This window comes from Anolis carolinensis, chromosome 3, assembly GCF_035594765.1.
Source record: "Anolis carolinensis isolate JA03-04 chromosome 3, rAnoCar3.1.pri, whole genome shotgun sequence".
NCBI classification, from domain to species: Eukaryota; Metazoa; Chordata; class Lepidosauria; order Squamata; family Dactyloidae; genus Anolis; species Anolis carolinensis.
Window position 1 is genome coordinate 104,311,737 of NC_085843.1, and position 26,287 is coordinate 104,338,023.

The following is a 26,287-nucleotide window of genomic DNA, read 5'->3' on the forward strand; positions in this document are numbered from 1 at the left end:
GGGGACTGTTTTGGATTACTTAAATAAGTTTAACCTGTATCGCCACCAGCTGGATTGGGGGGAAAATGCATTCATGCTTTTATTTACTGCCGGGTTAAGTGATATGCTCCAGGATGAATTAGCACGCTTGGAGCCGGCTGAAAGCTGGGACGCCTTAGTAGCTAAGGTGCTGCGTTTAGACGCAAGGTTCGAGGCTCGTAAACACTCAAAAGCAATGTGTGCGCCACCCATGCATGTAACCAGGGCACCTGTGGTGATGGGGGAAGAGCCCATGGAGCTTGGGGTCTTTAAAAAGCTGTCTACAGAGGAAAAGAGCCGTAGGAGGCAGCTGGGCTTGTGTTTGTACTGTGGGAATGCTGGGCATTTTGCCAAAAATTGTAATGTGAAACCTTCCCAGCTTTCGGGAAAAGGCCAGCCCTAGTGCGACGTGAGTCCAACGCACTAGGGCTCCTCAAGCAGTCAACTGAGGGGAGGAAGCATGTTTTCGTACCCATTACATTATCTGTTGGGGGAAGGGAACTTGTTTCTACTTTGGCACTGCTGGACTCAGGGGCTACGGTCTCCTATGTAGATATTGAGTTTGCTAAGAAGCATGGCATTCCTAGAGTGCGCAAGGCATGCGACGTGTGGGTGGAAGGAGCAGATGGGAGACTGCTGGAGACTGGGGTGGTTAACCATGAAACCTCAGCAGTAACGTGGGAGGTGCAGGGAGTAACGGGAACGTTTGTGTGGGATATTACGAGCTTGCCTAGATATGATGTGATCCTGGGGATGGATTGGCTAGCTGTAGTAAACCCACAAGTAGATTGGGCAACACGTAAAGTGATCTTAAAGAGGCAGGATTGTTGCACTCTAAATGTTACTCATTCTGATATGGAGGGAGTGCCTGCTGAGTATGGGGAGTTCTCTGATGTATTTTGTAAAAGAGAAGCGGACAAATTACCACCGCACAGGCCATATGATTGCGCCATCAAGTTGGCAGAAGGTGCGAAACTGCCAGCAGGGAGGCTGTATGCCTTGACTGTACCGGAAAGGCAAGCTTTGCGGGAGTTTCTAGATGAAAATTTAGCCAAGGGGTTTATTCGCCCATCTAGTTCTCCAACTGCGGCACCAGTATTCTTTGTAGCCAAAAAGACTGGGGAACTTAGGCTGGTCTGTGACTATCGGATCCTAAACAAATACACCATTCGGGATAGGTACCCGCTCCCTTTAATCTCGGAACTGTTATCAAGGGTGCAAGGGGCTAAGGTCTTTACCAAGCTTGACCTGCGGGGGGCCTATAACTTAATCCGTATACGGGAAGGGGATGAATGGAAGACGGCATTTAACACGTGTTTCGGATGCCACGAGTTCCGAGTCATGCCTTTTGGGCTTTGTAATGCTCCTGCGGTATTCCAGAGGTTCATGAACGATGTGTTCAGGGACCTAATTGACCAATTTTTAGTGATTTATTTGGATGATATCTTGATTTTTTCTAAGGACGAGAAAGAACATCGTCAACATGTCAAGCAGGTTCTGCACCGACTGCGGGCTAATGGGCTTTTCGCCAAGGCTTCCAAGTGCGTCTTTCATGTGCCTGAAGTGGAGTTCCTAGGTCATGTAGTGTCAGGTAGGGAACTTAAAATGGACCCACATAAGGTTGACGCCGTCAACTCATGGCAGGAGCTGAAGACTAAGAAGGATGTACAAAGGTTCTTGGGTTTCGCTAATTACTACCGGGAATTTATTCCGAATTTTGCAAAGCTCACGGTACCTTTGACGCAGCTTCTGCGCAAGAAACAGCCATTTGTGTGGGGGCGGGAAGCTCACGAGGCGTTTCTACAACTAAAGTCTAGTTTTCAATCGGACAACATACTAACCCATCCTGATGTTGACAGACCGTTCGTGGTAGAAGCGGACGCTTCTAGCTACGCGTTGGGGGCTGTATTGTCTCAGAAGGATTCCTCAGGGACCTTGCGTCCCTGTGGATTTTACTCGCGGCAACTAACACCCTTCGAGCAGAACTATACCATATGGGAGAAGGAGTTGTTGGCGATTAAGGTGGCGTTTGAGGTGTGGCGGCACTGGCTTGAAGGGGCACGGCACCAGATCGTGGTCAGATCTGATCACAAGAACTTAGAGCACTTGCAAACAGCAAAGAAGTTAAACCAGCGTCAAATCCGCTGGGCTTTGTTTTTCTCCAGGTTTAACTTCAAGGTGCAGTTCGTGGAGGGGAAGGCAAACTTGCGGGCCGATGCTTTATCCCGCAAGCCGGAATTTAAGACCAATGAGCAGGTAGTATGTCAGACCATCTTGCCTACTGCCTCTCTGTGTGTTGTAGATAATGAGCTTGGGTTACATGACCAGATCCTTGAGGCTCAGAAGGATGATGTGTGGACTCAGGAGCAACTGATGCTGCTCTCTGCAGGTAACCGTACCATACTGCCGCATCTCCAGGATCAAGACGGGGTATTGGTGCGTAGGGGGCAGGTTTACGTACCAGTAGGGACCCTCAGGTTGGAGGTGATTAGAGCCCACCATGACGAACCCATGGCTGGGCACTTTGGCAGGTTCAAGACCGTACAGCTTATCACCAGGAGCTACTGGTGGCCAAAGATGCGGCAAGACATTCTGCGCTTTTGTGACAGCTGCGCCGTTTGTCAGCAGAGTAAGACGCCTGTTGGGCGCCCTAGAGGGTTGTTATCGTCTTTACCTGTTCCGGAGAGGCCATGGCAAATCATTTCCATGGATTTTATTTCAGATTTGCCTAAGTCTGGGGGTTATACTTGTATTTGGGTGGTGGTGGATTTATTTAGTAAACTGGCTCATTTTATTCCTTGTTCAACCATTCCGGCGGCCCCTACGTTGGCCTTACTATTTACAAAGCACATCTATCGTTTGCACGGAGCACCCGAGGTGATTATTTCAGATAGGGCTCCGCAATTTGTGTCACGCTTTTGGAAACACTTCCATGAGTGTTTGGGGACTAAGTTAAACGTGTCTTCAGCTTTCCATCCGCAAACGGATGGACAGTCGGAACGGGTTAATGGGCTCTTAGAGCAGTATCTGCGTTGTTTTTGTTTAGATCAACCCACGGCTTGGGTAAAGTGGTTACCGGTGGCGGAATTTGCTTACAACAATGCGGTGCACACGTCTAGTCAGCATACGCCATTTGAGCTAACTTATGGTTTTCACCCACGGGGAGGTGTGGCGCCGTCGACCAATGTGGTCTCTTCGGACCCTGTGTACCGCTCTTCGGAAATGGCTGCATTGCATGATGTTGCCCGTCGCTTACTGTTGGAAGCTAAGGCAACGCAGAAGACTCAGGCTGACCGCCACAGGCAGGCAGGGGAGGAGTTGGAAGAAGGGGATTTGGTGTGGTTATCTTCCAAACATATTAAACAGGCTGGGGGAAAGTTTGCGCCTCGGTATTTGGGTCCCTTTCCTATCGTTAAAAAGATTTCTTCTGTTGCGTTTCGTTTGCGTTTACCGTCTAGTTTAAAGGTCCATCCAGTCTTTCATCGTTCGCTGTTGAAACTTGATACCTCTAGTCGTCGTGGTGCTATAGCGGAGGGTATCACTGCCACTTCTCCGCCATCGGGGGAGGAGGCCTTTGTGAGAGGGGATAGTGTTATGATTGAGCCTCATGGCTCTGTTACTGACAGACGTGGGCGTAAGACTCCTCGAGAGTCAGATACTCTCGAGGAGCGAGAGAGAAAAAGACTGCGAGACATATTTGCAGCACCATCTGACGAGGAGTCTTTCGAAGGGTTTACGGAGAGAATGGAGGAGGGGCTGGTTAGCTCAGAGGAGGATGAGATGGATTGGACTCGGGTAAGGGAGGAAGTGGGTGCCACTGGCCATGATGGGACAGAAGATGAATGGGGACCTTCAGGATTAGACCCATGGTTTAGCTGGAGGGATGGGACGGGATCCACAGCTGGAGATGCTGTTGGGCGTAGTCAGAGGTGTTCCAGCTCTGACGAGGAAAGTGATGAGGAAACGCCCGGGTTAAGGAGGACAGCTGACAGTGATGAAGATTTGTAACTGGCATAAAATGGGGCTTGAGAGCAATTGCAAATTGCGTTGGGCAAGGTAATCTGGGCAAACGCTTGGGATCCGTGTGTGTGTGGGACGCTTCCCTGAAGACTTGTGTGCTTTCCTGTGCTGTGACGTAAGTTGATTGGAATCCAGGGTCAGACGGCGGGAGGGATTGTGTGGGCATTTGTTTGTGCAAACCTGTGCTTACTCTTATTAGCTTGACCTTCCGTCGTCTTCTTGACGGACGCCATCTCCTGCTTTGAGAACTCGGACTGAACTGACCACGGCTTGTCTTCCCCCCCTTCTTGGACTTGGAAAAACTACAAACGTCTGCTTCTGGCTTTGATCTACGGAACGGAACTGGTCTACTCAACTGCTACAATCCTTGGCTGATTTACTCGTGTTGGAGATCCTGTCTGCTGTGTGTGTGGGGGAGCGACGCAAGTTACTCTAAGCACAGTGTTGGCAGCAGAGAGGAATCTGCTGCCAATTAGTTGCATTCTTTGTATCTTTTGTTCCTTGGCTTTCGTTTCGTTTATACCCAGGCTGACGCAAGCAGTTTGTTTTTACCCGGATTAAACTCCGGTTTAATCCGGTTAATCTTTTGAACATTTACTTTTGCCCCTTTTTGCTCCTAAAGGCAAAAACTGCCTGGCCCTTGTGTTTTACGGGCATTTTTGAGTTCTGTAATCTAATAAACTCTGTTACTTTGAATCTTGTGGCGTTCTGTCCTTGACACCCGGTATATCCCTCACCACATTCCAATACTTTTTTACTGTTTTTATAGTGTGTTTAGATAGGTTAGTCAAGGTGAGAGGCCATACCAATCTGTTATCCCTGGGTCTGACTTTATCCTCTAGTATAGCCGATCTTGGAACACTGGAAGTTTTAATCCTGGCCTTCTGGATAACATGTTCAGGATAACCTTTGTCCCTCAACTTATTTTCCAGTATTTCCATGTTTCGTTTGCAGTCCCGTGGTAAGGTGCAGTTGCGCTTGATTCTAAGCATCTGTGCATATGGTAGATTATTTTTGAGGGATATACTGTGATAACTATTATAATGCAGAAATGCATTTCTGTTTGAGGGTTTGCGAAAGTTGTTAACTAGCAGTTTGTTATTGTCTTTTATTACTGTTACGTCCAGATATGTTACACTGTTAGGACTGATGTTGCCTGTAATTTTAATGCAAGGATGTATGGTGTTGACCTATGTTAGTAAATCCTGAGCTGTCTGTTCATTCTGCATGATCAAAAAAACATAATCAATGTATCTGCAATATTTAACCATGTAGTCGTGAAGGGGATTTTTTTCGTGATTCAAAATAAATTTAACTTCCAAATTATTCATGAATAGATTAGCTATGGACGGAGCTGCAGCACTCCCCATAGCAACGCCTTGAGTTTGAAAATAAAAACAACGATTGAATTTGAAATAATTTTTTTCAAGAATTACATCAATTAGATTTAGTAAAAAATGGGTTGGAGGATGTAAAGTGGATCTCAAATCAAGTGTGCTCGCACATACCTCTCAAGCTTCTGCTAGAGGGATGCTGGTATATAAAGAGGTCACATCCATAGTCATTAAGACCGCACCAGTGGGAACACAAAGGTTTTCTATAATATTGATAAAATGTTTGGTATCTTTAACATATGATAATGTTTGTTTAACAAAGGGATGTAGAAAATAATCAACAAATTTAGATAATGGTTCAAGAACCGAGCCGGACTCCGAAACAATTGGCCGGCCTACAGGTGGCTTAACTTCCTTGTGAATTTTTGGAAGTATGTATAGGACCGGAGTGCGAGGATACGGGGTTGTAAGAAAATCCCTTTCTTTTTCTGTGATGTAACCAAGACTGAGTCCCTCCAGGGTTATGGTTCTGATGATGAGTTGGATATGTTTAGTAGGGTCTTTGTCCACAGGGGAGTAGTGTTCTTGGATAGAAAGTTGTCTATACACCTCATTCATGTAATCAGTAATGTTCATAGCTACAATGGCACCCCCTTGTCTTCCGGTTTCCACACTATGTTCTTGTCATTGGCTAGTTCCTTAAGTATCTGCCAATCATTACTGGACAAATTATTTTTGTATCTATCCTTGTTGGGAATGCGTTTCAGAAAAATTTCATCACAAACAATTTTCTCAAAGGCCTTGATACCAACATGATCAGTAAATGGAACAAAAGTACTACGGGGTCTAAATGTGGTTACGTTGGTATTTATTGTTTTGCCAAAATGATATCGCAATTTAATGGATCGAAACAAATTAGATAGTTCAATGCGGGTACGAAAAGGATTGATTTTAGGGGTGGGAACAAAGAACAAACCTCTGTTAATTATTGAGATTTCATGAGGAGAAAATACCCTATCTGATAAATTAACTATCAGGTCTTCTTTTTTTTGGTTGGAAGCCCCATAAAAAAAACCTGTTGGGTTGGTTTCTGACACGACCAGTGCGTCTAGGTGGTGGGATATAGTCTCTACCAAAAGTCGAAGTGCTACCTGAGGAACCATCTGAAAAGGAATGGGAGTTGTCTTCTGATGTGAAGTCCCTGAATCTAACTTGCTTCTTAGGTGTAAAGGTATCCGTATATAACCAGCGATAAACTCTATTGTTAGTATAGTCATTTTCATCTCTTTGGAATTTCTTGAGTTTAAAGGATTTAACCTGCTGCAAGAATTCCCTGAGCTTGTTAGAAATGGTTGCTAAATCTGTTTGATACTGATCCTTGGCGCTTAATTCTTTTGGTCTCTACAGTTTTAGGGGAACCCATTGTTCTTTTAAGTGTTTTTATGAAAACATTTTTTAAATTATGTAAAATTGCTGTGGTTGACTTTTTAAAGAAATTGGAACATACTGATGAGAAATTCTTTCTTCATAGGTTGAGAAAATTAGTATATGATCTTCATCCCTAACACAGAAACTTGGAAAACCCTTTGCATTTTCTGACACAGATTGATATAATGCAGATACAGTAGAGTTCTGGTTATCCGAGATAAAGGGGCGGGCCCAATCTCAGATAACCAAACTGTTTGGATAATAGGGAGGCCCTATTATCCCCCCCCCCCCGGTAATCTGGTTTAGGGAAGCGCCCTGCGATCACGCTGCCTAGCAACGCTCACGGGGGGCTTTCCAAGGGGCGAGGGCTCGCTGAGGGATGTTCCTCGGTGAGCCCTCGATCCTTGGGAAGTACCCCATGAGCATTGCTAGGCAGCAGCAATCGCGGGGCACTTCCCTGGGCCGAGGGCTTGCCGAGGTCCCTCGGTGCCCCATCCCTTGGTGAGCCCTCGCCCCTTGGGAAGAACCCCCCAAGCGCTGCTAAACAGCAGCGATCGTGGGGTTCTTCCTCCTCCCTCTCTTTCTCTCGAACTCGAAAGAAGGAGAGGGAGAGGGAGGGGTGCCCCCAGCAGAACCTCGAATAATATGGAGTCTCGGTTAACCAGAACTCTACCGTATATACAGTAGAGTCTCAATTATCCAAGCCTCGCTTATCCAAGCTTCTGGATAATCCAAGCCATTTTTGTAGTCAATGTTTTCAATATATCATGATATTTTGGTGCTAAATTCGTAAATACAGTAATTACAACATAATATTACTGAACATTGAACTACTTTTTCTGTCAAATTTGTTGTATAACATGATGTTCTGGTGTTTAATTTGTAAAATCATAACCTAATTTGATGTTTAATAGGCTTTTCCTTAATCCCTCCTTATTATAAAATATATTCGCTTATCCAAGCTTCGGCTTGCCCGTTTAGCTTGGATAAGTGAGACTCTATTGTATAATGCTTTTGAACTTTGGTGTTGGAGGAAAATCCTGAGAATGCCTTGGACTGGAGGGAAGGATATTAGGCAAAGATGAAGTATTTTGGCAACATCATGAGAAGACAGGAAAGCTTAAAAAAGATCATGATGCTGGGGATAATTGAAGGAAATAGGAAGAGGGGCTGACCAAGGGCGAGATGGATGGACGGTATCCTTGAAGTGACTGGCCTGACCTTGAAGAAACTGGGGGCAGCGACAGCTGACAGGAAGCTGTGGCATGGACTGGTCCATAAGGTCATAAAAAGTCGGAAAAGACTGAATGAATAAACAACAACAACAATATATATATATATATAGAGAGAGAGAGAGAGAGAGAGACTAAATTAATTTCATGTTTTGATTTGTTTCCAATCACCAAAATATCTCAAAATATATAAATACGCAAATACAACTATTCCAAAATCCATAATTCAGTACATTTATGGTCCCAAGCATTTTGGATAAAGGATATTCAGTCTCTACTGTTGTTTATGACATCTAAGTAAAGGATGCATATAATCAGTTATGAATATTTACAAGTCTCCAAATCATGCAAGACTATTCTTGACCTTGTGTTCTGGTCCAATCACTGTGAGCTCCCTATAATTGCATTATTCTCTTACTTTACAAGAAAGTGAAGTCTCTTATCATCCCTAGATCTAAAACAGAAAGCCCAAAACTAATTCATTAAATTTACTATCACCCATCTTATTTTTATGTAGACGGCAATAAAAACGGTATGTGGGCTGTATGATCAAAGATTTTTGATTGTGCTCCTAGGTAAATAGGCTGTATGTGTAGTTTCAAATCAGTATGTTCCAATTCAAATAGCAAATTATTAATATACATGGTTTAATTCATTGATTTACATAGATAAGATGTAAATCAATCCCTCATGCTGTTAATCATCTTTTATCTGAAATATTTTTGCAGAAATAGCCTAGTTTTTCAAAATACATTTGGAGTGGGATTAATTTAACAGAAGCAAACAAAATTTTGGTCCTGGAAGGGGAACACAGTATTTTAAAAGTGATATGAAGACTACTTACTGTATATACTCGAGTATAAGCCTAGTTTTTCAGCCCTTTTTTTAAGACTGAAAAAGCCCCACTCAGCTTATACTTGGGTGAGGGTCCTGGTTGGCTTATATTCGGGTCAGGTTATACTCGAGAATATATGGTACATTTACTATTTTTCTTTAATATTATTGTTATTATTACATTTATTATTTTTCTCTATTATTGTTGCTACTATTACATTTATTTTACTCTATTATTATTATTATTATTATTATTATTATTATTATTATTTCACTTTGATCTTATTATTATATTTATTATTTTACTCTATTTATTACTACATGTATTATTTTCCTGATATTATTATAATTATTATTATTATTACATGTATTATTTTACTCTATTATTATTAAAAGGATACATAAGCACATTTACATTGAAGAAGATGAGAATAATAATTTAATCAGAGTTGGACAATCTTATCTTAAATTAGAGCTTTATGTAAATATTCAAAAACATTTAACCTACTGATGCCTCAATTAATGTAATTTTATTGGTATCTACTTTTTTTTCTGAAATTTACCACCCTCGGCTTATACTGGAGTAATTGTTTTCCCAGTTTTTTTGTGGTAAAATTATGTGCCTCGGCTTATATTCGGGTCAGTTTATACTCGAGTATATATGGTAGTTTTTGATGCATGGACCTATGGGCCTTTTAAAAAAAAAAAATTCTCCACCAGTTGGCTAAGATTTGGCTAAGATTTTAAACTGAGTGTGGGCTTGGCTCCTATGGTCAAAGTCTAACTGTTGTGTGACTGTTGTGTTGAAAGAGAGCCAGGTACTTAAGTTGATTGACAGCAGGCATTGTCCCCTGTTAATTGAGTTTCTGGGAAAGCTTTATTTGCCAGTGTGAGTTTCTGCCAGAGCCTGATCCCAGAAGGGCAGTTGGTTCTCGCAGAAGCAGAGGCAGCAGGAGGACATTTTTGCTCCCTGGCTTCAGGTAGGATTTGGCTAAGATTTGGCTAAGATTTTAAACTGAGTGTGGGCTTGGCACCTTTACTAACTATCCTTTGCAGTACATACAGGAAACAAAGCAACATAAACAAATACACAAAGAGGTGGTTTGTTGCAGTCTGCACATAAAGTGTGTGCATATTACTTAACTGTACAAAGATCCCACTTGGCCACCACGCTCACCAAGAGATGCAACAAAAGCAAAACATTCCCATCACATGCACCAGCTGTGGCATGTTCCGCTTTTTCACACAAAAACTAGACAACTACATCTGCTCCAAATGCAAACAGATGACTCTGATGGAGCAGAGGATCCAACAGCTCGAGCACCATATTAAGACCCTTAAGGACATTCAGGCACTCGAGCTCTTCTTGGACACTGCACAACACGCTGCTGTAGATCAGCAGCCTGCATCACACCAACACCACCAAGACCATGATCAGGAACCTTATGGGGAGATCAACTCAAAGGTAGACAACCCTCAGGCTTGGAAGGAGGTCACCCATAGAAGGAGACGCAGGACCAGGCAGCCTCCGCAGAACTCCTCTGCTCAGCTGCATTTACACAACAGATTTGAAATTCTTACATCATTAACATACAATCAGGAAACACATCTTGTGGAGGACCACAGTTTCTTAGATACCACTCAGTGGACCACCCTGGATCAATGCGCAGTGGATAGCCCTGACGGGGACAGTGCATCACCACAGTCACACTTATGTAATCATGCAAATGCTCCATCCCCAATCATAGACCAGGAGCAACAGGAACAGCCTTGGGAGAGTAATGGGCTCTCGGATGTATCTCAATGGATTGTCATTGATGAATGCACTGGGGATGTTGAGGAGGAGGACAACACTTTACACCTACATGATTCACTTCAACAGGAACACTCTTCAGGGGACATACACACTGTCTTGCACAAAAGGGACCCTGTCAATCCTCAAAGGAAACAGGTCTTGGTAGTAGGTGACTCCCTCCTTAGAGGAACGGAAGCCATCATTTCCAGACCGGATGGGATGGCTCGAGAAACATGCTGCCTCCCGGGGGCAAAAATACACCATATCACTCAGAGGCTCAGCAGGCTCCTAAAGCCCCATCACCCTCCCCACCTTATGTTGATTCATGTAGGTACCAATGACACCGCTAGGCATACTTTTCAAAAGATCACAAATGATTTTCGAGCTCTGGGAACAAAGCTAAAACTGTATAATGTACATGTGATCTTTTCATCCCTCCTCCCTGTTGTAGGACACGGCTCTACAAGGGCCGGAAAAATAGTACAGGTCAATAACTGGCTCAGAAAATGGTGTCAAGAGGAGCATTTTGGCTTCCTTGACCATGGTCTACTCTTCCAAGAGGATGGACTACTGGCAAGCGATGGGGTGCATCTCACACAAGTAGGAAAACATCTTTTTGCACACAGACTCACAAACCTCATCAGGCGCACTTTAAACTAGATCCACTGGGGGAGGGGAACAACAGCCTGGCGAACACTATATTACCCACGACCACAGGGAACCGCCGAAAGGCTAAACGGAGGGCTGCACAAACACAGCAAGGACCAAGTACAGAGAGCACAATAATCCCAAATAAACAGTTCGAGGGGAGGTCACAGGGGCTTACATGTCTTTACACTAATGCTCAGAGCATGGGAAATAAGCAAGACGAACTCCAACTCCTAGCACAGCACCACACATACGATGCCATAGGCATCACTGAAACCTGGTGGGATGACTCCCATCACTGGAATTTAACCATTGAGGGCTATAACCTCTTTCACAGAAATAGAACAAAGGGAAGAGGAGGGGGAGTAGCTTTATATGTCAAAAACAGTTACGTTGCAGAAGAAATGCAAGACTGTAATCCGGGAAACCAGCTTGAAAGCATCTGGATAAGAATCAAGGGAACCGGGACTCAAAAAGATCTTGTCGTGGGTGTCTACTACAGACCTCCGAGTCAGGATGAAGGACTTGATGAAGCCTTCTGTCAACAGCTGACCAAACAGGCACAAAGAAGAGATATAGTAGTCATGGGCGATTTCAATTATCCCGATATCTGCTGGAAAACAAACTCAGCCAAGAGTACAAAGTCCAACAAATTCCTCACTTGCCTTGCAGATAATTTTATGGTCCAGAAGGTAGAAGAGGCAACAAGAGGATCAGCAACTCTTGATCTAATCTTAACAAATGTGGAAGACCTGATCAATACAGTTGAAGTGGTTGGATCCTTAGGGGCAAGTGACCATGTGCTCCTGCAGTTTGCAATACAAAGGAATGCTGAAACTAAGACAAGTCAAACACGCATTCTGGACTTTAAGAGAGCTGACTTCCAAAAAATGAAGGAATTACTGAGCGGCATTCCATGGACGCCGATATTAAAAAACAAGGGAGTTAAGGATGGATGGGAGTTTTTCAAAAGTGAAATACTCAAGGCGCAAATGCAAACAGTGCCAACAAAGAAGAAAAATAAGACAAGTGCAAAGAAGCCAGAATGGATGTCCAAAGAACTTCTAACTGAGCTAAAGCTCAAAAGTGACATGCATAAGAAGTGGAAAAGGGGAGAAATCACCAAAGAAGAATTCAAACGTATAGCCAACACCTGTAGGGAAAAGGTTCGCAAGGCTAAAGCGCAAAATGAGCTCAGGCTTGCCAGGGACATAAAAAACAAAAAAAAAAGGCTTTTTTGCTTACGTTGGTAGAAAAAGGAAGAAAAAGGACGCGATAGGGCCATTGCAAGGAGAAGATGGGGTGATGGCGACAGGGGACAGGGAAAAGGCAGAACTACTTAATGCCTTCTTTGCCTCGGTCTTCTCAGAAAAAGAAAGCCATCTTCAACCTCAGCAACACGGAATGGACGAAGGATTGGGGGAAATCCAACCCCAAATAGGGAAACAAGTTGTCCAGGAACACTTGGCCTCTCTAAACAAATTCAAGTCCCCAGGGCCAGATCAGCTACACCCAAGAGTACTGAAGGAACTAGCGGAAGTTATTTCAGAACCACTGGCAATTATCTTCGAGAGTTCTTGGAGAACGGGAGAAGTCCCAGCAGATTGGAGGAGGGCGAATGTGGTCCCTATCTTCAAGAAGGGAAAAAAGAACGACCCAAACAATTACCGTCCGGTCAGCCTCACATCAATACCAGGCAAAATTCTGGAAAAGATCATTAAGGAAGTGGTCTGCGAACACTTAGAAACAAATGCGGTCATTGCTAATAGTCAACACGGATTTACCAAAAACAAGTCATGCCAGACTAATCTGATCTCTTTTTTCGATAGAGTTACGAGTTGGGTCGATACAGGGAATGCTGTGGATGTAGCGTAGCGTACCTGGATTTCAGTAAGGCCTTCGACAAAGTCCCCCACGACCTTCTGGCAAACAAACTAGTAAAATGTGGGCTAGACAAAACTACGGTTAGGTGGATCTGTAATTGGCTAAGCGAACGAACCCAAAGGGTGCTCACCAATGCGTCGTCTTCATCATGGAAAGAAGTGACAAGTGGAGTGCCGCAGGGCTCCGTCCTGGGCCCGGTTCTGTTCAACATCTTTATTAACGACTTAGACGAAGGGTTAGAAGGCACGATCATCAAGTTTGCAGACGACACAAAACTGGGAGGGATAGCTAACACTCCAGAAGACAGGAGCAGAATTCAAAACGATCTTGACAGACTAGAGAGATGGGCCAAAACTAACAAAATGAAGTTCAACAGGGACAAATGCAAGATACTTCACTTCGGCAGAAAAAATGGAAATCAAAGATACAGAATGGGGGACGCCTGGCTAGACAGCAGTGTGTGCGAAAAAGACCTTGGAGTCCTCGTGGGGAACAAGTTAAACATGAGCCAACAATGTGATGCGGCTGCTAAAAAAGCCAATGGGATTCTGGCCTGCATCAATAGGGGAATAGCGTCTAGATCCAGGGAAGTTATGCTCCCCCTCTATTCTGCCTTGGTCAGACCACACCTGGAATACTGTGTCCAATTTTGGGCACCAAAGTTGAAGGGAGATGTTGACAAGCTGGAAAGCGTCCAGAGGAGGGCGACTAAAATGATTAAGGGTCTGGAGAACAAGCCCTATGAGGAGCGGCTTAAAGAGCTGGGCATGTTTAGCCTGCAGAAGAGAAGGCTGAGAGGAGACATGATAGCCATGTACAAATACGTGAAGGGAAGTCATAGGGAGGAGGGAGCAAGCTTGTTTTCTGCTGCCCTGCAGACTAGGACACGGAACAATGGCTTCAAACTACAGGAAAGGAGATTCCACCTGAACATCAGGAAGAACTTCCTCACTGTGAGAGCTGTTCGACAGTGGAACTCTCTCCCCGGGGCCGTGGTGGAGGCTCCTTCCTTGGAGGCTTTTAAGCAGAGGCTGGATGGCCATCTGTCGGGGGTGCTTTGAATGCGATTTCCTGCTTCTTAGCAGGGGGTTGGACTAGATGGCCCATGTGGTCTCTTCCAACTCTACTGTTCTATGATTCTATGATTCTAGTTTGCAAGCTCCTAGTTAAAAAGATGGTAGAAATTTGTTAAACCACTGTTATAGATGTTATACGTTGAACACTTCATTGTGTAAAATTGGTACATCTTAATGATACTGTTCAGGGGGATATTTTCTTATAGCAAGGAATTTCAGTAGGTTTCAGAGAATCTTCTGAAACTCCTCGTTATAAGAAAAGAACATTTTCTGGTGTCCAAACATACAAGGAATTTTAAAGCACCACAGCTTATGTCTGGAAGCATGTACCACAAAGTTAATTGCAAATATTAAATCACATTGGTCTCACATGGCGTCTCTTCAGTACAGAATTAATATATTCACCATTCTCTCTTACCCAGTTTCTCTGGAGTTCAGGGAGGGTATATTCCAAGCACCTCGGCAAACTACAACTCTCAGGATACCTTAGGATGGTGCTGTTCAAATCTTGTTAAGATGCTATAATTGTGTAATACAAACATGCTTTCGAAATAGATCTTAATGAAATTACTTGAATTTACTTGTCACAACTAACAAAACCGTCCTCAATTTCAGTAGGAATACCCTACTTGCTTTTAGTGCTGGGAGAGGACTAGTAATTAGAATTCCCTTTTAAAAAATTGGGTGTGTGCTTTGAAATGAGAGCATAAATGAAGAATAAATTGATAACAGAAAACAAAATAAATATTTTCTGACATCCCAGATTCAAGAGACTGGAAAGAGCAGAGAGTTGAAACACCAATAAAACTCAAGGGAACCTGAGTTAAAGAACAACAAATTAATCATGCTTTTATTTTTCAAAAGTGCCAAATAGAAAATGCTGAATTACTTCCTTTTTGAAAGTTTCTGTAGTCCCATGAGAAAAGCTCCTATACTGTCAGTTGTTTTTTCCTTCCAAATATGTCTGTTTTCAGATATCTTAATTTGACAAGTATAATTAATCATTATTTAAAGTTGCTGAGATTTTTTTAACTTGAAATCTTTCAGTTTACTAAACTAAACCAAACTTAATGAATATACATCAATCTCTTTTTTTTTAATTAGCCACTTATTAGCCAACAATTTGTTGTTTTCAGAGGAACTACTTTCTTATGAATTATTTTCTCCTTAAGTAGGAAGGCATCACTTCACAGTTCATATAGGTGTGAGTCTGATAATTCTCCAGTGCTTCATTATTCTGAATTTTGAATTTTTCTTAGGGTAGTTAGGGATCCAGGTTATGATTTGATTTAGTATACTCTCATAGTATCTCAGAATATGTGTAAGAGTGTATTTTTTAAATAAACATTTTCTTATAAACCTGCTCACACTATTTCAGGCATATTCCTTTTTTCTTCTAAACCACTGAAATTTTTAAGCAGATGTTCTAGTATCTGATCACTAAGTGACTCTTGCCCATTAATATGTATCTTTTATAGAAATATATATATATTTCTATAATTTTACAATATTCATGTGTTTTAATAATCATGCAACCTGCCTTGAGCCATGAGGAGAGGTGGGTAAGAAATAAATTGTTGTTTGTTGTTGTTAAGCTATTTATGAGGACAGAATGAGATGTTGAAAAGCAAATGCGAGGAGGTTTGAATGGGCTGGACGTACTAGCCCTAAACTTCCACGCTTCAAAGGTGAAATGTCATAAAAATATGTATTTATTAAATATATAGCCCACCTGGAGATCAATAGCATTTTTATTTATGCCTCTTTTCTATTCAAGGCTAATGTTATTCACTCTTAGTGCCTATCTGTGTGAAAAGCAAATGTTTGTATGAAAAAGGACAGGAGCACAGAATCAGTAAATCTGCCACCTCTTTTTTTCTCCCCTCAACACTGTACATTTTAACCTTTTCATATAATTTTATTTCACAGGAGTTGAAAAACTAATCCGCCATTTACATCAACACAACATACCCATAGCTGTTGCCACCAGCTCATCCCGAGTGACATTTGAAATGAAAACTAGTCGACACAAAGACTTCTTCAATTTATTTCATCATATTGTGTTGGGAGATGACCCTGAAGTGAAGGATGGCAAGCCACAGCCTGATGTGTTTATAGTTTGTGCGAAAAGATTTAATCCACCACCACTTCCGGAAAAGGTAGGAATAATAGTAATAGAAAAAGTAGTGGTATATAATCCAGGTCGTGATTTGACCTTCATTTGTTATTTTGTTACATCAATTTCCTCAAGAGCTTTGAAAACATTTAAAAGGGGGGAATAAAGCAAGAGAAGAATATTGCCAAAGGTTTTCTTTATGCATTATATATAATGGTTTGTAATGCAAATGCAAATTGATTTTCTGCACTCTACTGCAAAGAAACAGACAGGTTTTAATCATTTCCAGACTTTTTTAAAAATCTGAATACTAAAAGTTTAGAAAATGATGGATTTTCTACCTGTGACATTTGGTCTTGTGCATGCTTTCAAGTGCAAGTGACCTCTTTTAAATATTCAAAATATGATATTATCTAACCTTTCATGACATTTTTGTTTTCTATGTTGAATTTGAAGTAGTTGTATTTGATTTATACTTTTTAAGTGTTGTAGACAAGAAAGAATAAACATGTATGCCTCCAGGCCTCCACAGTAAATTAGTGGAGCAGTAAACATCATCATCATCAACAACAACAACAACAATAGAGAACGTATTCATTGGGTATAATTAGGAGTTTTGTACTGCAACGGGTACTGAAACCCCACCTTACAATTTGGGTCCTTTTTATTAAAGACATTTATGAATTGGAGTATTTCTCTAATACCTCAGCTTCTTCAGAGCAAACCCAATCCTTAATTTGGGACATCAGAAATTCATTCCTTAATTACAGCCACACCCTTCGCTCTAGTAAGAAAGATTATCTCTGTCTATCTTTCTCTCTCTCTATTCATGTATAAGTCTAGAAATGTTAGTCAAAAAGTTGACCCCAATAACCTGGGTCAACTTATCCATAAATTAATGTCAGAACTGTACCTTAATTCATTTTTAAAAGGAGCCTTCCCCTTCTCTGAGTTGAGTGGTGAAAGGCCAAACATCACCAGATTCTTAATTCTAGAGCCCCCCATAGATTAGATCTCAAAGATTGTCTTTAAGCTAATTCTTATTTCCCATATAGATGAGCGGGAAAACACATAACTATTCCTATAACCAATGTAAGTCCTAGATTAGGACTAGCAGGCAAAATATGAAACTATAAGCACAGTATGTGCAGTTGGGTGTAGAAAATGTGCTGACAAAGAATGTAAGCAGGTGTGTGTGTGTGTCTTGCTATAAACAGTTCCACTTGCTCATCTCAGCCACCACAAGCTCACAGCTGTCTTTCACCCCTTGCATCTGTACAAAAAGCATTGCACATTTTTCTTTTTCTCTTTCTTTCTGTTCACAAGCTTAGTGGAAGTAATCAGATCTGTTTATTGTATACTTTGCAGTTACAGTTTCTTATTACTTTGAACATTAGAATCTTGGTGACTCAGAGAGCATCAGGCGTTTCAGATTCTCAAGCGGGAACTGATTTTTACATGCTGATTTATGCAGCCCCTTGAAGAGATTACACTGAACTGCTGAATGCAAGTTGCCATTAAACTGTGCAACAGTAAATAAGTGTGCTAATTTTCTAGTTCCGTACAAGTATTTTATTTAGATGTCTCAGTGTGTATGGTTTGCAAGCTGTGTGTAATGAGCTAATTTATACTGCCCTATTGCAACTCCCATTAGTTGTATCCATTAAAACTTACTGCCAATTACATGTAGCTCTTTAAGCTCCCTTTGAAAGCTTGCTTTTTGTGTGGAATTGTTTTGCCTTTGGATTTCACACTAAGAGTCTACACTTACTACTTCCTAGGACACCAAATACTGTTAACATGTAAACATGATGCATGAGTCTGAAAACAAAAGGTACCATATTTGCCTAGGTTATAGAAGAGAAGATTGCCTTTTGTGATGTTAGCTCACAAGTCTCACCTCACTCATGAAATATTCATAAAATATGTAAAATCGTCATATTCATCTGTAAAATATGTAATTCACATATCCAATTTACAGATAAGAATCAAAGCACTTAGGTTTAAATAACAAGCAAACTGGAATTATGTAATTCTCTTCTCAAACCAAAGGCAACCTGGGGTTGCTTTGCATGAGCAGAAAAAAAAATGGATTCTAAGGAACTTTTTCACACTTCCTGCCTTTCCATCTCAAATTCACCTCCTGGAGCAACTGGCCGTTTTTAATAGGAGTTTGCTGTATAAGCATCATGAGGCTTGGCGTTCTCTCTGAAACCTTGTGAGATATTATCACAAAAATTTGAAATATATAGTCATTCCACATTCTGCGGGATCCTCCATATTGTTGCTGAATGATGAATGCCACCTGCCACCCCCCCCCCCCCCCAAAAAAAACAAAAGCGAAGAATGAGGGAGGCCTTTCCTTCCCAAGGAAGAAGTAATGGATTGCGAGTCCTGCTTTCATGGCCAAGAAGGTGTTCTCGCCTCTGCCTCTTGTCACTGCTTTCACTCTGAGTTTATAATAGTGGCAGGTTGCTTTCCGTGTTCTTCTTCTGCACCTAAGCTTTATCCTTCAGTATCCACAGGTTTCATAGTAAAAATCTTTAATTTGAGCCCCCAAACCTGCCCTCAAACTTATACATAAGGGCAACATAAACATGAGCATACATAGTAAATTGTGATATATTGAGGAAAGAATAATAACTTGCATCTTTGGGATGATCCTGTTTTTGTTTGTACATGAGCAACTTGTGTTTCTCCACAAACAGTTGGTAAGAGACTTGATAAAATATGAAGGAGAATAATAAATCGCGATTTGTGGCGTTCTTACTCTCTACATGATGTGAATTTATAAACAATACAGAGATTGGTAAAAAGCATTATCTTTAAATTAGCAGGTCACTGGACATATGTTGTGTATTGTTTTAGGGAACTCATTATACATATTATCATATATACTTTGAAAATTGTGGGACAACCCTCTTTTCATGACCCTGGACACTTTTGTGGGTGTGAACAAGACGAAGTCTAGAATAGTTATTTTAATTTACTGGAATTCTTTTTTTTTTTGTGGGTAAACAGTTTATTAATGAAACGTTACATAACAAAACAGCAAATTATCGCAAATATAGTCAGATTTACTGGAATTCTTTAATAAATATTGGGTTCTGACGGGAGCCCAATACAGGGAGCAGTCAGCCCTCCTGCTTAAGGAGCTCCACTGGCTGCCGTTCATTTTCCGGACCCAATTCAAATTGCTGGTGATTACCTATAAAGCTCTGAACAGTTTGGGACCCATCTACCTTCAGGATCGTCTCTCCCCCTACGAACCTGTACGGTCTCTTCGGTCATCGGGGGAGGCCCTCCTCTCGCTTCCGCCAGCGTCACAAGCGAGGTTGGTGGGAACGAGAGAGAGGGCCTTCTCTGTAGTGGCCCCCCAGCTCTGGAATTCGCTGCCTAGGGAGATCAGGCAAGCCCCCACCTTGATGGCGTTTCGGAAGAGCCTGAAAACCTGGCTTTTCACCCAGGCCTTTGGTTTAGATTGCCCATCCCCATCATAATTACAATTATACTCCTCGACTTTTGTACTGGTTGCTCTTTTCCTGATTACTTGATATCAATTCAGGGCTCCTCCCTACCTAATGTGACCTTAAATGAATCTATTGCCCTTTATCTATTTACAAATTTGTAACTCATAATGTGCACCTTGCTTATCCGCTATTGCAACCTCATTGTTTTTAATTTGATGTTTTAATACTGTGTTGTGCTTTTTTCGTTTACTGTGTATATATTACTATTGGTTTTGTTATTGTTCTTTGATGTTTCATATTTTATCATTGCTTTGTATCTGATTTTGCTGTAAGCCACCCCGAGTCCCCTTCGGGGGAGATGGAGGCGGGATATAAATAAACTTATTATTATTATTTAAGATGTATATTGTACTGTGGCTTGCAACGAATAAATCCTCTTCTTTAAAACAATTCATAGTATTGATCTCAGTAAAACTGAAGTTTCTTTTTAATTGCCCTAGCCCTTGTCATAATTGTGCCTTACAAAAAGAACTACTAGAGCAAGGAAATGCTCTGTTAGCAGTATTTTTTTTATTGTTCTGTAATTTATTATTAGAGTAGAGCCTGCAGGAATCTTTGAATGCTCAATGTTTTTCATGTTTTGCTTTAACTTTTATTTTAAAATCTTCTTAATGGAACCAAAAAATCTTGCTTTTAAAGCTAGCCTGATGCTTCGGCTTCCATGTTTTCATCTTACTGCACTTGCATATAATTGTTCTGTGATGTGGCAAGGATATATTTATTATTATTGGTACATATTAATATGCTTCATTTGGCCACAAGGCCACATAAGCTGTACAGTTTATTAACACGGACAAGGTATTTATTACATAAAGAGGGTAAAGTATCTTATCTAATACCAGGGCAGTAGACAGCAGCCATGAATTTAGTGCAATTATAAGGTGCTTGTAAACTGCAATTTATAAACTACTGTTTGAGAGCCTAGGAAATGCAATTGTGTGAAATGCAAGGGATAATTAAAGTCATACATAAATATAATGCTGTCTTTATACATTTTAGGGACAGCCTACCTTAGAATTCCTTATTTCCATTTGCTCAGTTGCAGGCTCTGATTCACCAATGATTCACTCCTAGTAATTCTAGAGGTGCCTCAGACTAAACTCCCATCTACACGGTCCATTTAATGCTGTTTGAAGCTTGTTTCAAGTTATGGCAGTTAGACAACAAGTTTTCATAACGGTGTGCAAAGGAATGCCCTTATTGTGCACCACTTCTCTGTAGTTTATGTTATGGTTGAGCCTTATGGCTCCAATACTGGGAGACGTGGTCGTAAGACTCCTCGAGAGTCAGACTCTCTTGAGGAGCGAGAGAGGAAACGGCTGCGGGACTTATTTGCAGAACCAACAGACGAAGATTCCTCTGAGGGTTTTACCGAGGGAATGGAGGAAGAGGTGGTTAGCTCAGAAGAGGATGACATGGAATGGACTCGTGTGAGGGAGGATTTGGGTGTTCCTGGTAATGATAGCATGGGAAGCGACTGCCGGGTTGCAGGATCGGACCCGTGGACGAGTTGGAGGGATGGAACGGGATCCACAGCTGGGGATGCTGTGGGGCGTAGTCAAAGATGTTTTAGCTCTGATGAGGATGATGATGATGAGGCACCTGGAATTAGGGGAACAGCTGATAGTGATGAGGAGTTGTAAACTGGCATAAAATGGGGTTTTGAATCCAGAGCTAATTGCGTTGGGCAAGGTAATCTGGACGAACGCTTGGGCTCTTGTTGGGAATTTCCTGAAGACGGGTGTGTTTCGTTTGCTGAATACGTAAGTTACCAAGGACACTGGGCATAGACGGCGGGAGGAACTGTGTGGGCTTTTGTTGTGCAACCTGTGTTTAATCTTATTAGCTTGGACCTCCGTCGTCTTCTTGACGGACATTAATTGCCTATTCTGGATTGACGCTGGACTGACTGACTGACTACGACCTCGGACTACTCCTTCTGTGGCTTTCGGTGGAATTGGTGAACCCAAGACATCTGTACCTGGCTTTCGACCTCGGACCGGACTGGGACCCTGCTGACCGTTGCTACCCTGATTGAAGTGCCTGGATCCGGATTCCGTTTGTTGCAGCTTTCGAGTAGCAGAGAGGAATCTGCTGCCAGCTATTTATGTTTCTTTGAATCCTTGTTTACCAACTTTTGTTTGTTTAAATTGCCAGGCTGAAGTAAGCATTTTCTGTTTAACCCGGATTAAACTCCTGTTTAATCCGGTTTATCTTTTGAACCGCTTTTAGTATCAGCGGAGTCTTTTTTGTGTATCTTTTACATTGAAGGCAAGTGTTGGCCTAGTCCTTTGTTTCATACGGGCACTTTTTAGCCCTGTAACTTTAATAAACTGTGTTGAACTTTATCTGGTGGCGTTCTGTCTTTGACAGTTTATGTAAATCACCATCCGGGCCTCAATCTGATTCCAGGATTTCCTACGTAATCATCTGCACATTGAAACCACTTTCTTCAGTATTGGTTTGAAACAGCATTAAATGTAGATAGGGCATATGACAAAATGAGCACAAGAAAATCATTCTGGAATTAACACCCACTCAGCAAAATCTTGGCTTGCACAACATTAGAAACCGTTGTGACACTGCTCGTTTGGTCTGGAGGAGAAATCAGAAAAATAAAAATGTACCTGAATTTAAGGTTGTACTGTATTAAACTTACTCTGTTTTATTGATGCCATTTCAAAGTTATTTCTATGTCATCCTAGATTAGATGGTTTATAAACATAAACAAATGACATGTAACCCTCATCTCTTCTTGAAACTTCAATGTCTGTGTGAAAGCATGTTTAAACAGCAATTATTAATATAGATTAGAACCGCCCCGCCCCCCCAAGTTAGATACCATTTTCTATGCTCGTTACCACAACATATCTCAAGTATTCATGATCTGATACATTTTCCTTTAGAAGGTAAACATTTCATGGGGTTTTCATGGATTTTTTTCAGAGGGGATTTGCTTTTGCCTTCCTCTGATGCTGACAGAGTGTGATTTGCTCAAGGTCACCCAGTGGGTTTCCATGGTTGAGAGCAATTCAAACTCTGGTCTCCAGAGTTAATCCAGTGCTCAAATTACTCCACCATGCTGGCACTTTAAATTAAACAGTGTGCGTTTAAGCACGGTCATAATAAATGTCTAATGCATGGTTCTGTGGTCATTCTTCCTTGCTCATTGAAGCTATAAACCAAGAATGATATATAAAAAGAACCCAGTTTTTCAGTCTCATCATTAAATTAAATCAAAATATTCTATAAATGAGATGGGGTGTCATTTTTTGTTTTCTAAAGAAAAAAATTATATGGGCTTTTTCCCATAGCAAAATTGGCTGGATACATGTAAGGAATGAAATGGAATGTATTGGTTAACTGCATGACTTGGAGGAATCCACATATAGTTTTGCAGAACAAATTTTTAAAAACCCCTAAACTACTTTTCTCAGCTGCAGCTTCTTTCGTTAAAACTGAAGCAATTGGTGTGATGGATACTTAGACCCACCATGCAAGACTTCTGTGTGATTTTTGCCTGTGCTTAAAGTGATTACTGGGAAACTGCTTTCTGCTCAATGTCATTCCAAGGATGAAAAAATTCATCTGTGCAAATTTTGTGCTTTAATAAAAAGATTGCTGGAACAAAACCTTGGGGTATTTGCTTTGTGTGCAGATAAGCTATTGAGGGCACAACAAAAAAGCATACCTGCAATTCAGTGCAATTGCTTTACATACATATCCAAAACTCTGAATGCTGCCCATGATGTTCAGTAATTTCCCATGATAGAAAGTCATTCTTAGTATATCATTTTAGACCACAAACAAATTGTTCAGACTCTTGAAAAACCAATCTTATACTTATTAACTTGGAAAGAGAGGCCTTCTTTCTTATACAACCAAGGTATATTCAGGATTATGCTTTAATCTGCCCTTCAAGTAAGCTTCTAAATTGATTTTGTTTCTAAATATATACCAAAATACAGTTCAACTCATTTTAAGGCACACCTTTTGAACAGTATTGTTCAATTATCAGTTTTAATCTACTTAATTTTTTTTCTTATTTCTTATTTCAAATTGAGAAATGGGATTAATTCCCTCAAAAGGCAAAGCTGAATGTTCTGTTTATATGACAATAAATATTCTAAATAAACTACAGTTGTGATTGCTGTAAAATTTCCTTTTGTTTTTATAGGTTAATACATTTCAGTTGAAGTTCTGAAATGACTGAAGATATTAAAAGCTTGCATAAATTAAACGAGAACAACGACCCTTTCTTCTATTGAACAATCATTTGGAATACATTTATTTTTCAAGCCTTCCATTTTTAGTGCAAGTCCCAAATTCATTGATGTCTTAAAAATACCACAGCTCTTGAACACCTACTTATCACGTAAAGAGCATAGATACTCAATAGCCAACCTTCCACTGGCATTATAAACTCTTTGCAGGAACAGTTGTGCTATGAACTGTAAAAACTAAATCTTCCAACCTTTTAAAATGACATTACAGGCTCTAAAGGGTTTGTCACTGTGCACATATGTACGGGATGGACTTGTAGCATATCCAGAGCCGGCCCAAGGTATTTTTCAAGGGTAGGGAAACAGAATTTTGGCGCCCCCCCCAAACCAATCACTGAAAAATAAAAGTGTTGGATAAGCAAACATGTTTGATAATAAGGAGGGATTAAGGAAAAACCTATTAAACATCAAATTACATTAAGTTTTTACAAATTAATCACTAAAACATGTTATACAACAAATCAACAGAAAAAGCAGTTCAATACCTTGCGGAGGCAGGCCGCAGGAGACAGGAGTTGCCTCGATGCCGCCCCCAACAAGATGGCGCCGTAGGCAACTGCCTAGTTGGCCTGGTGGTTGAACCGCCTCTGAGCATATCTTAATTGGAACAGAAAAGTAGACCAGGAATCTTTTTTCTTCTGGTTTTGTTTTTGTTTTTAGTTGCATATAAGAAACAATGACCAGTAAAGTTTGAGTGTTAGTCTAAGGTAGAGATTTTCAAACTTTTCATGTTGGTGACATGCTTCTTTAGACATACATCCTTTTGCGACACGGGAATTCAGTTTTACTGGCAAACCAGGGGTTAAATCAACCCCTTATAAGAGGTTTATACAATATATATAATATATATACACACACATGTTTTATATAATTTTTACTGTACAAATGAGTTTTGGAATGTTTTTCTTTTACACTTCTTATGTACTACAGTTGATTCTTATGTAGTTTCCTCTATTGTTTTCCATTTATTGATACATCCATTCAATTAACAAAATTTTGCCATAAAAGTCTTATCCGATATACATTATTCCAGAAGTCACTGTACTTTATATGAGGCTGTATACATTCCTTAGATGTGTATCTTTCATTACCCATACCCTTCCCCCCCATTTCCCCCCTCCAGGAATCTTTATTTAAGTGGATGGGTATAGTGTAAAGATTGGCCCTGGGGTTCTATTTGGAGAGTTTTGTTGAGGCACATCAATTTCAGCATTTACACAAGCAGCAAGCAGAATAAAAACAAAGAAAGTGAAATAGGTCATTCAGTCGGGGTGTTGTTGAAAATAATCTGTTAAAACCTTTCTCGGGGGGGGGGGGATAACACCACAAGCTTACAACAATTTTTGACATCTCATTGGTATGTTTTCACGGAGATGGCTCAACAAGATCACTTCTTGAAAACATGGCTCCTGTTCTTCATGCATATAAATATGATGTTATTTTGTCTTTTCCCACTAGCTTAGTACTAATACATTTTGGGTAGATATATAGTATATACCTAAATGAGGTTAAATAGAGCCAACATGTATATTGATTTAAATGTTCAGAGTCTAGGGTTCAAATCCCGGCTTAATCATTTAAACCCATTAGGTAATCTTGCTCACTCAATTTTAGAAAAAGGCCATTGTAACAACTTCTGGTTAAATCTTGCCAATAAAATCCTTAGAAAGTGTTGCCATAAGCACAAAACAACAACTTTAAAAGAAATAGTATGTATCCCAATATTTTTCTTTCATTTCTTCAAATAACTAAGTTTTTTTTTTTTTTGGTATTTGTGTTCCCTATGCTCGTTTAGGAGTATTTTTGTTGTATATCTTGAGTATCCCTTATTCACAATGTTTGGCATTAGATTTCAGATTTGGGAATATTTGCATAAGTATAGTGAGATATCTTAGTCTAAACACAAATTTCATTTATCTTTCATATACACCTTATACTTGTATCAATAGTTTTGTGCATAAAGCAAGGTCTGTGCACCCTAAACCACCATAAAGCCAAGAGGTCACTATCTTAGCCAACCATGGAAACAATTTTGGCGCATTTTGGATTTTTAGATAACTTATATTTCAGAAAGATTATATGTGTTTAT

General features: G+C 40.8%; 1 protein-coding gene and 1 long non-coding RNA gene across 4 annotated transcripts in view; both read left to right on the forward strand.

Moving 5' to 3' along the window:
• pudp (pseudouridine 5'-phosphatase) overlaps window positions 1-26,287 on the forward strand; it is a 193,370-nt gene that overhangs the window by 41,316 nt on the left and 125,767 nt on the right. For all 3 annotated transcript variants that reach the window (XM_008107174.3, XM_062975303.1, XM_003218828.4), the window contains exon 3: window positions 16,199-16,428. In XM_008107174.3, coding sequence (XP_008105381.2) covers window positions 16,199-16,428 — 230 coding nt within the window. The remainder of the gene's footprint in view (window positions 1-16,198; window positions 16,429-26,287) is intronic.
• On the forward strand, window positions 16,438-22,263 carry LOC134297524 (uncharacterized). Its single transcript, XR_010004293.1, has 2 exons — window positions 16,438-21,678; window positions 21,762-22,263. It is a non-coding gene; the product is annotated as an uncharacterized LOC134297524 (long non-coding RNA).